Source organism: Megalobrama amblycephala, linkage group LG17, assembly GCF_018812025.1.
Source record: "Megalobrama amblycephala isolate DHTTF-2021 linkage group LG17, ASM1881202v1, whole genome shotgun sequence".
NCBI classification, from domain to species: Eukaryota; Metazoa; Chordata; class Actinopteri; order Cypriniformes; family Xenocyprididae; genus Megalobrama; species Megalobrama amblycephala.
The window spans coordinates 43,178,046-43,191,607 of record NC_063060.1 but is presented as its reverse complement, the minus strand read 5'-3'; the positions used below and the strand labels follow the sequence as shown (position 1 = coordinate 43,191,607).

Here is a 13,562-nt window from a genome sequence, read left to right as displayed (position 1 = left end):
TTTGGGAAACTTTTACTTTTCTACAATCCAAAGCATAATATTGTACTTTTCATATTTTCATAAAAACATGCTATTCGTTATTTTGAACGGAAGAAATCGTCAGAAGCAATAGCGTTGTCCGAATCATGAACACGCAGATTTTTTTTAACCTGTTTAATCGGTTCGCAAATTGCAGCAAACGATTCATGGGTGAATTGGAACCATCCGATTACATCTGAGAGTCAACGACTCACTGATTCAAATGATCTGGTCAGAGCGAGTCTGCAGTTAACAATTCACTGAATTCACAAGTCTGACTCAAACGGGAGATCTTCGGAGCTTGAGTGCGTGCGCGACGGATGGAGCGAAAAGTAAGTTAGCCTACTTGCTAATGCCGAATTTAGGATTTATATTTTAAATGAAAATCATATTTAGGTCACAAATGTTAGTTGTTTGTGAACTAAATCTGCTATAAAATGGCAAGCTGTTTCGAGCTGTTGAATGTGGACTTTACCGTCTAAACAGGGTTTTAGGCAAAAACTAAAAACAACATTAAAATATAGCTGCGAGCAGCAATTATCGGGGCCAAGCACAAATAAGCACAACAAGTCATCCCAGCACAGCTGGGAGCATCAGATTTACTGCAACATTAAGCAATTAAAGACATATTTAGGCAAAATGACAGAAAAATCATAACTGATTTAATGATTCATAACTTTCAACCAATAGGTGGCACTGTGTCCAAATTGTTGTGGTTTAGTCAAAGTAAGGTGACAGTGACTCATGCAAAGTTTGGTGTCAATATGCCAAAGCATTGCAGAGATACAGCTTGAAATCCATAACTTTTGGTCAGCATGGTCTGAAGATGATACGGTTCGATTTTTGTGAAAATCGGAGCAACAGTCTAGGAGGAGTTCAAAAAAGTAGGTTTTTAAAGAAAAACAATATGGCGGACAGGAATTTCAGCCGACTATGGCAAATTTGATATCTTTGTTCTCAGCATGACCCAAGGAATCTATTGAGACCAGTACAATAGGTTAATATATTCAAAAGTTATTAGCATTTATGTAAATTTTGCGCCGAAACTTTTTGTGTACTGTAAGGGCATGATGCCAAAGACCCATACCAAGTTTCGTAATGATACGCTAATGCGTTCATAAAATACAGCATTTTAGCACAAAATTCAAAATGGCCGATGACCAAAATGGCTGACATGGGAAAATTGGATATCATTCGACTCGGCATGATGCTCCGAATGTAAAGAGACCAAATTGATTTTTGGACAAACCGTTCAGAAGTTATAAGCAAAAATAGCTATTTTTTTGTATCTCCGTACCAGTAGGTGGCGCTGCACTGAAACGCTGCATGTTGCCTCAGGCCATGCTTGTGATGACATGTACCAAGTTTGGTCTGATTACGATAAAGCGCTGTGGAGATACAGCCTTATGTCTGTTTTTGCAAGCGCTACGTAAAAATCGTTTGTGTGTTCTGCGAAAACGGTTTGAGAAATCGACTTGAATTGGAGTAAAGGCCTAGGAGGAGTTCGAAAAAGTAGGTTTTTCAGAAAATTCAAAATGGCGGAAAAAATTCATGACGGAAAATTACATCATAGGGTGCAATCGAATCAAGCCAAGGAATCAGAGGAAAAAAATAATTTTGTTTCTAACCCTTAAGGTTCAAAAGTTATTAGCATCAACGTGAGTTAGAGACTCCAAATTTACTATGGTGACAGGTCAGACTGTCCTCTATCAGTGTGCCAAATTTCATAACTTTGCTGCAAGCGGTTCTATGGGCGGCCAAAGACTTCCTGAGCGGAAACGGAAGAATAATAAGAATGCCCACGATTACAATATACCGCAAATTAATGTCCATGAATCATCCCTGTTCAAGTGATGAAAACTATTTTACATAGCGTTCTTAAACTATTAACACATGTTTTTATTTTGTATGTTTATACTTGTCAACAGACATTTTGTTTTTCCTCATTTTTATATACCGTTTGGTAGGCTATATTTTGTAATTTTTACTTACTTGCACACTTGAATTATTATATAACACCATAGTGTTGTGGCCGGGAGTTTTTGCAATTTCGTTGGTGCCACCAATGGCGAAAAAGTTATGAACAGGTTTTTATTCTAACATTAGCTAACATACAAAAAAAGTTAACATTTATTACATATTTGTTTTTCTACATATATTTCTACTCTTTCAGTTTTATATATCTGGAGGAAATTTCATGAATTTCCAAGTATTCCAATCACAGACTTTTTGTATACTCTAAAATTGACATCAACAGTCATTCACTCCCATCATACTGTAGGCTTATTGCACTAAGCTTATTTCTGCAAATCAGCAACTTACTGTTCGTTTTCATTGTAAAGTTTTCCGATGGCCCACACTATAATTATCGGACACGGTATACCTGAAAGAGAGAAGAATGCAAATCACACTTCAAGGATAGCAACTCCAGAAATGTGGAAATTAAATATATAACCAGTAACTAAATATCATGAACCAGTGTTGTGCTTTGGGAATTTATTGTGATTTTATTTATGCAAGTGGAAAGAGATGCAACCATAATACCTTAGATTCAGTTCAGATTGTACACACTTTATAATTTACATACATATTTGTAAATTCCATGTTCAATTTGATGTTTACTTTTTCAGAGTTAATGGAACACCATTTACACTAGCATGATGAAGTAACCAATACTATTATATTTATTAACATACTATTTATTAAAAACAAGACATAATTTATGTCTCATTGCTTATGCATTTTTAAACATTTTCATATTACTTGCACATTACTATATAGCCACTAAGTACAGTAATACAGAAAAAAAAGCAGATATCTTTTATTTGTTACTATAAACTGTTGTTTGGTAATATTGAACAGGGTATTAATATTAATAGTCCCTTGACTCCCTTTCTATTATGCCCATTAGTCTAGAAATACTCAGTAAACACAGCAGGTGTCATGATGATCACAGGGGAGGTGCAGCTTTAATTTAACAGAGCTGAGCGCTCCAAAATGTCATTTCAAATGCATTTAATTTGGATATGACCAAAAATGATGTCCGAGTGGGTGAGTTGTTTGCTTTGTAATTAGTCCCTCTGCCTCCACTAATTTGTTTGACTGATTCATGCAGATATACGTACTGTTTGTGAATATGATAGAGGGGTATTATGACATTGGCAAAGTAATGAGAAAATCATAGCATGATGGAAGCATTGCCTCCTAGCATGACTTTATACTGCAATGGCAAAAGAGATGCTGCCTCCCTCTGGAACCTTATCTGCTTATTGCTGCTGAACAGTGTAAATGAGTGATTTATACATTATTCAATCACACACCTGTAATTTGTTGTATTATTTGTGTACAGCTGATTGTTGTCTTTTTTGTTTGTTTGGTAAAACTTTAGTTTACCAAACAATTCTGCATGACCATATGATTCCTTAATCCTACTCAATACCTAAAGTTAACAACTACCTTACTAACTATTAAAAAGCAAATTAGGAGTTTATTGAGGCAAAATTCGTAGGTTTGGTCTATATCTGTTTTTAGCAAAAAATAAACAAACAAAAACAAAAGAAACAGTGGCACTGTATGGCCACATTCACTCAGCACTGAAATACAGTTGTCAGTCCTGTATTTGAGTTCTTAAAGGATTAGTTCACTTTCAAATAAAATTTTCTGATAATTTACTCACCCTCATGTCATCCAAGATGTCCATGTCCTTCTTTCTTCAATGGAAAAGAAATTAAGGTTTTTAATGAAAACATTCCGGGATTATTGGGCTCTCTTCACTGGAGCCCAAACAGTTGAAGGTCAAAATTACAGTTTCAGTGCAGTGCAAGGCGATCATTTGTGTTTATAAAGCATATACATTTGTATTGTTTTTAGAAAATGACCGATCGTTTTGCTAGATAACACCCTTATTCCTCGTCTGGTATCATTTAAAGTCCTTTAAAGCTGCACTGAAACTGTAATTTTGACCTTCAACCGTTTGGAATCCATTATAAGGAGAATAATCCTGGAATGTTTTCATCAAAAACCTTCATTTCTTTTCGACTGAAGAAAGAAAGACATGAACATCTTGGATGACATGGGGGTGAGTAAATGATCAGGAAATTTTCAGTCACAGGTGAACTAATCCTTTAATACGGTTACCTTCACACGCAGTTTAGTGACAACCGCATTCTATAACCGAACACACAGCCATAAATTTTCACATTTTCATTGTCAGTCCCATAGGCAGTGGCCTTTTGATCCGTCTGCTGAGCTGGTCTCACAGTAAATCAGCCATGTGACAGAAGTAACAGTCTTTTGACTGTAGTATCAGCTGTCTTACAGCTCTGAAAAAGCCCCAGAATCCTTTAGTTACACACTCAGACACATTTAACACGCTTATATGGTGCACTCCACAAAACAATAATCTGTCCTGCAGTTTGAGTACTTTGTAACTTTTAATTATATTAGTGCCAGAATATTTCAAGTACTTTATGATGTGACAAAAAGATTGTTTAACCAGATGTATGCCATCTGTTAAAGACAATGAAATTCTCATTTTCAGAAGGTTAATATTGCCACCTTGCAGTTGTAGGGAAAAGAACATTCCAGAGCCCAGTTTTATGGCAGGGTCCCTTTCTTCCTGCAACAGTGGACATAGTTTTTATACAATTCGACTGGATCTTGGTGGACTAGCACATATAAATGTCCATCAGATAAGGATTCTAGGACAGACACCTCAAGTGTGGGAAAGACAGGATACCCATCACAAGACTAATCCCTAAGGATTAAGCCAAATGCCATTTAGGTCAAAAATATTCTTTAGGTCTTTTTGGATACAAGCGCAGTGCGGAGGCTACAATGATCCATTCAGTCCATTAATAACCATGTTTAGAAACCATAGGTGTAAACTTGTTGGTGCTATTTTGTCATTGTCATTGTGTACGCCAGCTGTGCACTCGGTATCGCTGAAAACATTACAAATTGAAGCCGAAGCTCTAGCCGTTGTTTTCAGCTGTGAGCATTTTCACTTGTATGTTTATGATGTGTGTCCTCTATGTGTTCTTGCTTGTGCTCTGTGCAGTGATGCCTTTCTCCAGTCTGTGCTCTGATTTAGCAGAGGTTGGGCTAAGCAGAGGTAGGATTGTTTGCCTTGAGCAAAATGACCCAGTGCTCCTTTTGGTCTCCTTTATCTCTATGAATATATTCTCCTAGGCAGTCACTTATATGACTGCCTTTCTGCCAATATGTCTGCTTCCAGCGGTTCTTGTGAGAGAGCGAGAAAACAGTGTGCATATTCTGTTGGCAGCAGTGTCTTATCTGTCCCACATTTGGTTCTCGGATCTGGTCTCTGTCTCACTGGAGGACCGTGCTTGAGAAATTCCAATTAGAGCACATCTACTTTCCAAAGCTCAGGGAACTATGTGATATTCCCAGTCTGAAATGTGGGAACTTTGGGTTTGACCTTTGAAAGGGCCTCTTTGATAAGTTCTGGTCTTTCATCAGAGACTATGAAGACAGTTTTGAATGCATGTGCTCCTTCTGCAAGAAGGCTCTATGCTTTCAAGTGGTGGCTATTTGTATCATGGTGCAGAAAGGCAATTTGGATCCATCGCCTGTTGGCGACAACAGGACACTTTCATTTTAATGCATTGTTCCCTTTTATCTGTGTCATATTTCGGGTTTCGCATATCTCAATTGGCAGAGCTGTATAAGTGTATATGCACTATAAATCACTAAGGGTAGGTTTAGAGGTGAGGTGGGTGTAGTCATTAATAAAAAATGAGATTTGCCAAATGGAAATTGGACAAATAGTGTAAAAACTACACACATTGCATTTATATGAACACGCATTTTGATTGGTAACGACAGTCGTACGTCATTTCATAACGACAGACGTAACACAACACTGTCATAATTTTTACGCCAGCTAGAGGGCGCATGACTTTAAAACGTAAACGTAAAATGTAAATATAGGTCATAATAAGGTGCTTGAAAAACGACCTATAGGGTCGTTTTGTTTTTTTTTTGTTTTTTTGGAGGACAGTCTGATTTTTCTGCCTGTGCACTTCTGGTGTACACGATTGCTGCTGAACATGCACCAGTTGGTGGTGTTTTTTCCTAGGGGAGGCATTCAATTGTTTCTCATTGCATGCATGGGACGAGAAGGCTGAGACCTTTCTCTACTGCTTGTGTTTGTTCTTGGAGCTTATCTATAGTCCTAGAAAGTTTAATGGGCCCTATTCGAACCACTTGAGTCAGCCTCTGTTGCTTCTTCTTAGGCAGAATCTAAGGTGTGTCTTTGGATTACATTTGTGTGGCAGCAGGCTGAGCATTTCCACACACTTCAGTCAGTTATTATAAACTGGACATGAAAGTGATTATTTTATATTAGGTGTCCTTACTATTTACATAATACGCTAGTGCGGTTGGAAATGAATAAGGTTAGAAAAGCTTTGGTGGTATAATGTAAAAACATGTACACGATAAGTGCATTGTATCAAATGATTAATTTAAATGTTAATACATAACATTGTATTTGCTGATTAGGTTTGAACAGGTGTACCTAATAAAGTGGCTGGTGAGTGGATATGGTCACACCTGTTCAAACCTAATCAGCAAATCACATGGCAGCAACTTAAAGCATTTAGGCATGTAGATCTGATGCCACAGCATACTTGGGTTTTGTTGCTGCACTAGCCGACAAATCTGCAGCAATTGCATGATGTTATCATGCCAATATGGACTAAAATCTCTGAGGAATGTTTCCAGGACCTTATTGAATTCATGCTACGAAGAATTAAGGCAGTTCTCAAGGCAAAAGGGCATCCAACCCAGTACTAGCAACGTGTCTCTAAAAAGTGTGTGTACTGTACAGTATGTGGCGCACTGTAATAAGCAGCGAGCCCCTGACTGGAAAACTGCAACTTCGTAACAGTGCATGTCATATTGTGTCAATTCTGTTCTTTAGCTCTGCATATCCTTCTTATATAAATCTCACTTGTTTAAAAGACCTCCGGAAAACAGGCGAATCTCAACATAACACGACTGTTACGTAACAGTCAGGATCATTAATATGTACGCCCCCAATATTTGCATATGCCAGCCCATGTTCAAGGCATTAGACAAGGGCAGCCAGTATTAACGTCTGGATCTGTGCACAGCTGAATCATCAGACTAGGTAAGCAAGCAAGAACAATATCGAAAAATGGCAGATGGAGCAATAATAACTGACATGATCCATGATTACATGATATTTTTAATGATATTTGTAAATTGTCTTTCTAAATGTTTCGTTAGCATGTTGCTAATGTACTGTTAAATGTGGTAAAAGTTACCATCGTTTCTTACTGTATTCACGGAGACAAGACTGTCGTTATTTTCATTTTTAAACACTTGCAGTCTGTATAATTCATAAACACAACTTCATTCTTTATAAATCTCTCCAACAGTGTAGCATTAGCCGTTAGCCACGAAGCGCCATCAAACTCATTCAGAATCAAATGTAAACATCCAAATAAATACTATACTCACAGGAATCGATGCATGCATGCAGCATGAATGATGAACATCTTGTAAAGATCCATTTGAGGGTTATATTAGCTGTGTGAACTTTGTTTATGCACTGTATAACTGCACTTATAGTGGAGAGCTCGGGAGGGCAGGGAGCGAGAGATTTAAAGGGGCCGCGCAGCCTGAATCGGTGCATAGTTAATGATGCCCCAAAATAGGCAGTTAAAAGAATTAATTTTAAAAAATCTATGGGGTATTTTGAGCTGAAACTTCACAGACACATTCAGGGGACACCTTAGACTTATATTACATCTTTTGAAAAGACGTTCTACGGCTCCTTTAATTCTTTGGCATAAAAGGAGGAGACCATGACAGGCCCTAGAGACAGATCCCCTAAGAAGACCTCATCAACTATACAGTCATCAGCACAGATCCTCAGCCAAGACCACAAGAACCAGACAAGTCCTCTGCACAGACCCTTTTTTCTTATTATTATTCTGTGGCAGCCCATAGAACTGTATCATAAAATGTCAGAGCTTCAATCTGACCAAATTTCCGTCCAGCCTTTCATTGCCTCTAGCACCACCAATGGGTCAAATTTGCACTGAAATTTATGTTAATATCTTTTGTACCATAAATCCCAAAAATCCCTTTTCGTCTGCTTCAGGAGCTAATGCCGAGTCGAATCCATATTTTGTTCTCAAACATTTTACATTTTTTCTCAGCGTCCTGAAGAAGCCTGAGAAATTTGGAGCTGGTGCCTTCTAGTGTCCAAAAAGTGAAAATAATTATATGCTTCCTGACAGGGTTCACCTTGTCCACCATTTTGATTTATCACATAAACTACTTTCACAAATTGCTTCTAGGCCATTCAACCGAACAGGACAAAGCACTGAAATAATAACCCGTACAGTGTTGATTCTATGTGCCAAAAAATGCCATCAAACCTTGGGGGTGCTACGTTTTTACATGCACATTAATATGAATAAATATTTTCACCAAACTTGGAAAAAAAATTTAGACTTATCCACTATCAGTAAACTGTGTTAGCAGACTATATTAGCTTAAATGATCAGCATGCTAACTAATGCTTTTGTGTGCTCAATGACTTTCCTCTATGTGGCGTACTGGAACAAGCAGCAAGAACCCGAACAGAAGGTTGCAGGTTCGACACTTCATGATATGCCATGTACATTGTATTCTCGCATTGAGCCTCGTAAGTGTTACCTTTAAGTTTAGGTTCTTGAATCTTGTGTGCTGCAACATCTGTACCTTTTCTATTTCTGATTTCTAATTTCTTTCTTTTTTTTTTTTTTTTTTCAGGTTTTGTGACATTCACTCTAATAAAGTCACACAGAAACTTTCCAAATAAAACAAAACTTAGTTTTTAAACTTTCTTGAATAGCAGACTACATTTCAGCTTCTCTCTTCACAGCTAATGGAAATTGCAGATGATTAGGCCTTTCAAAGTGAGAATGAAAGTGTAGAGAAATCAACTCACACCATCCAATGAAGAGGAAGACCCATTTACGAAGCTTGTCTGTGGAATATGTCATCACAATAGCCGTGTGAAGATAGCAGCCCTCCACAAACATCCAGAAAAAATTGGTCACCACAAAGTAATTATAGATTGTTGTTATAAGACGGCACCAGGGCTATACAGAGAGAAAGGGAAAGGGTGTTAATTGAGGTGAGCTATGTTGTTTCCAAATGCAAACCTTTTTGATGCTAACATGAATCATATTCTAGGTCTTAAAGCAAACATCATATACCAGCTTTCTCAAATGTTTTATAAGTGTTTTGCAAGGTGCTATATTGCATCTTGAAAAGAATGTGCAATAGTCAGGCCCAGTTGTGTTGCTGTGCACAATATGTAGGGGAATTCCTCCAGAATTTTTTCATAAAAAATTATTTTATTAAATTCAAAAGTGCTATGCTTCTGCTATGATATATTATATAATCCCTGAAAAGCAAACATTTTTGTTCAATGGATGCTGAACAGTAGCTAGGTGAACAGGTGCCAACATTTGGGAACCCATTTACTTGTATTATAAGGATATGGAAAAAAAAAAATGTGTTGATCTGAAGAAAAAATCATATACAACTCCAAAACAAGAAAAGCTGGGACATTTTGTAAAATGTAATAAAATCAAGAATCTGTGATATGTTAATTCTCTTTCAATTTTATTTAACTGACGGAAGTACAAAGAAAATATTTCCAATGTTTTCACTGACCAACTTAATTGTATTTATTAAATCTAAACCTATTTTTATTCTGATGGCTGCAACACACTCCAAAAAATGATGGGACAGAGGCAAAAGTGAAAAGATCACAGAATATCCGTTAAACGGTTTTGAAACAGTCCATAATTAGCAGGTTAATTGGTAATAGGTTAGAGTATTGTGTTTGGGATCATTTCAGTCTTTGCCAGCAAAGATGGGTCGTGGCTCATGAGAGAATATCATGAGAGAATTGTTTAACAGTTCAAATATCACATTTCTCAATGCAAGATGGCAAAGTATTTAGTTCTTTCAGCACTAGCTTACATAATATTGTGAAAAAATTCAGGGAATACAGAGAAATCTCATGCTGTGTAGGGCCAGTCAGGAAACCATTGTTAAATGTGCATGACCTTCGAGCCCTCAGATGACATTGCATGAGAATCCGTCATGCTGCTGTGTTAAATATAGCCACATGGGTTCAATAGTACTTTGGAAAGCCGTCCCACAGTCTGCCGCTGCACCAAGAAATGCAACTTGAATCTCTGTTACTCAAGGAGAAACTTATGCATTAATTCTATACAGAGATGCTGCCGAGATCTCTGGGCCCGAGCTCATCTCAGATGGTCCAAAAGACAGAGGAAATGTATGCTGTGTGTTCGAGTTCTCAGACCCAAAGGCCATACAGACTTTCATCAGTGACAGGTGCAAAAGCATACATCTGTCATGGTGCTGGGGGGCCAGAGAACACGGCATGAGTGACTCGCATATGTGTGAAGGTACCATTGATGTGGAGGTGTAAATTGGGTTCATACAGGTACATATACTGCCATGACTTCTTTCCTGGGAAGCAAGTCAATGCCAGGCCTCATTCAGCATGTGCAAAAACAAAATGGTTTCGTAGACATTACACCGTAGAGGAAATGTCTTTGACTGACCTACCTGCAGACCAGATCTGACTCTTATTGAAAATGTATGGCCCATCATCAAAAAGAGCACAGACTGTTGAGCAGATGTCTTGTATCAGGTGAGATCAGGCAAAAATTCCACATGCAAAACTGCAACAATTAGGATCCTCAATTCTCAAATGATTAAAAATTGTAATTAAAAGGAAAGGTGATGTGACACAGTGGTAAACATGCCTCTGTCCCAACTATTCTGGAGTGTGTTGCAGCCATCAAAATCAAAATTTGTTTACATTTACAAAATATAATTAAGTTGGTCAGTGAAAACACTGGATATGTTTTCTTAAGAGAATTAACAAATCACAGATTCTTGATTTTATTACATTTTACAAAGTGTCCCAGCTTTTCTTGATTTGGGGTTGTACATCTAAAAGTATCTGAAAGTATCATATTTTCATTTTTATTATGGTGTAACCATGTTATAAAAGCAAAGCCACGCACAACAATCCCATTGTTACTTCGGTCTTTTGTAAAGCTCTTGTGTTTGTATCAGTGAAGATTACAGTCATTCTTTACAGAGTGTCTAAATTAGCATAGTATGGTGGAAAAATTGCAACATTAAATACTTTTGACAGAATTTGTATATCTTCTCTTCACCGTCAATTACTTAAAAGTTGGAAATAAAAATGCTGGAAGATTGTAATGAGGCAGTTTATTCCAGCAGACAAAAATTAAATTCTTAATTAAAAAATCTACTCCATGCAATATCATCAGCTACTGTTTTGAAAGCAATATCTGTGAGTAATCGTCTGCCAACATCATAAATGTAAATGTTAGAAACCTGCTGATCCGTTTAAATATTAATAGGCTGATAAATAAGTTTAAAAGTGTTTCATACCTCATTTGTCTCATAAATGTTTTGGTCAATCAGTTGAAGCAAAAACCACATTACATTCCTCAGAATGAAAGTTGTAATTAAGTTCCAGTGGATTATGTTGCGAAGGCATCGGATGCTCCTTGAATTTAAAAAAGATAAATGAAACAATCATTTCAGCAATTACACTGTGACACAGATTTAGCATTGCACAAGCTGATTATGGAAATACATGAGCATGAATATGAGACAAAGAGCTAAGAGCCAGAGACACAAACAAAAATCATATCTAAAAGATGAATTATTCTGAGCATGTTTAAGGAAATGTTCAGTAACACTTTCTGTGAGCTCTGCATATTTAAAGATGGCATGTTTAATTTCTTCAAGTGATTCATATGTTTATTTTACACAACACTGTGAAAATATTGCTCTGTGTTTGAGAATCTCAGCCAATGTCATGTGTTTGGACCGTGACTATCTGTTTGACATGATGGCGGATGGGGGGGTGTCAATATTTTTGTTATTATGTGTATTGATTCTCAGCAGAGGAGGAATTACACATTAAATTGAATCCATTTAAAAGGTATTACAAATGCATTACAGTGCATTCATAATGACTCATAATATAGTTTGGAATTCATTATCTTTCCATAAAGAATTGTCATGCTCCCAGGTTTTCCACCTCCTGCCAAGACTTGTTCAATCTCCCCAGACTTTTAATCTTACACACCTGCACCCACTCTACTCACTCTTGCTAATCCTGCAGTCTTGCACACTGTATAGTGTTATCTTCAGTGTGGAAACACTTATCTCTGGAATTCTTACCCTCTTTTGGAGCTATACTCTGCAGAACAGTGGCTAGTGAATAAGGCAAAATACAAACTAAAATACTAAGAGCACAAGGAAAGACAGACAATCCATGACACAGTGTAATGACTTTTGTCTCTTTTTCATACAAAATAGCATCATTTTATATGCTTTTATGTCATTTTGAATGTAAAATAAAATTAAAATGCCCCATTCTTTGGCATTAAAAGTACAATACATATACACAGTATATACATAAATAGTGCCTTCTTCAAAAACTGCACCCTAAAACATTCTGGGTTAAATATGGACAAACCCAGGGATTGGGTTGTTTTCACCCAGCCATTTTTTTCAACCAATTTTGCATTTATTTTTTAGCCAGCAATATAGTAATATAGTAAAAGGCATGTTTTTGGTCACTCCCAAATAGGGGCAAATTTGTGGGGTATTTTAAGCCGAAACTTGACCAGACCAGAGACTTATATTACATCTTGTGAAGCCCCAGTGACAAGCCATTGTACCCCTGAAGGTACAATTATGTACTTTAATTTCTGAGAGTGCATAATAGGTGCCCTTTAACCCAACCTGCTGGGTTTGTCCATATTTAACCCAACTTGGGTTGTTTTTAACCCAGCATTTTTAGAGTGTGTCTTTCAGTGTTTCATTAAAAAGAGAAAATTAGAGTAAATAATAACCGAAACTACCCATTAGTGTATATACAATCTGTATTATCTCTAAGTTTACTTAATTTTCAAAACATATCTTATCTTTGAACAAGGCCTTGGCACAAACTATAGTACTGAAAATCATTGACACACTTACCTCAAGCACAGAAAGAGAATGAAGGCAATAACGAGAGCTCCAACAGATATACAGTGACCAAAGTAGTTTATGATGAGGGCTATCTTGTAGTGCATTGGGTACTTCCTCTGTGGAAAACAGATTCATTATTATTTCTGCCATGATTAAAGAAGTAACTCAGTCTCTTCCTACCATATGATATGATATAATATGATAAATGATTACAATTTTAGCACAAATCAATACTCAGTGACCATTTTGTCATTGCTTAATATTTTATGGAATCTTCCAAAAGACCTGAAACATTTATATATTTCTCATGAGTCCTTGAAAGAGGTTACAAAACTGTGACACCATACTAAAGGATTCTAATTGTCCTTTTGCAGAATGTTTGGATGTAGAAGTCATGTGAAGTGAAGTGAGAAGTAGACTGATGCATGAGTAAATGA

At 36.9% G+C, this 13,562-nt stretch overlaps 1 protein-coding gene across 1 annotated transcript in view; it reads right to left on the bottom strand.

Moving 5' to 3' along the window:
• LOC125250308 (corticotropin-releasing factor receptor 2) overlaps nt 1-13,562 on the bottom strand; it is a 66,274-nt gene that overhangs the window by 24,102 nt on the left and 28,610 nt on the right. Inside the window, exons 4-7 of the mRNA XM_048162837.1 lie at nt 13,135-13,241; nt 11,530-11,647; nt 9,008-9,161; nt 2,341-2,401 (exon numbers count right to left, since the gene is read on the bottom strand). Of these exons, the coding sequence (XP_048018794.1) occupies nt 2,341-2,401; nt 9,008-9,161; nt 11,530-11,647; nt 13,135-13,241 (440 nt within the window). The remainder of the gene's footprint in view (nt 1-2,340; nt 2,402-9,007; nt 9,162-11,529; nt 11,648-13,134; nt 13,242-13,562) is intronic.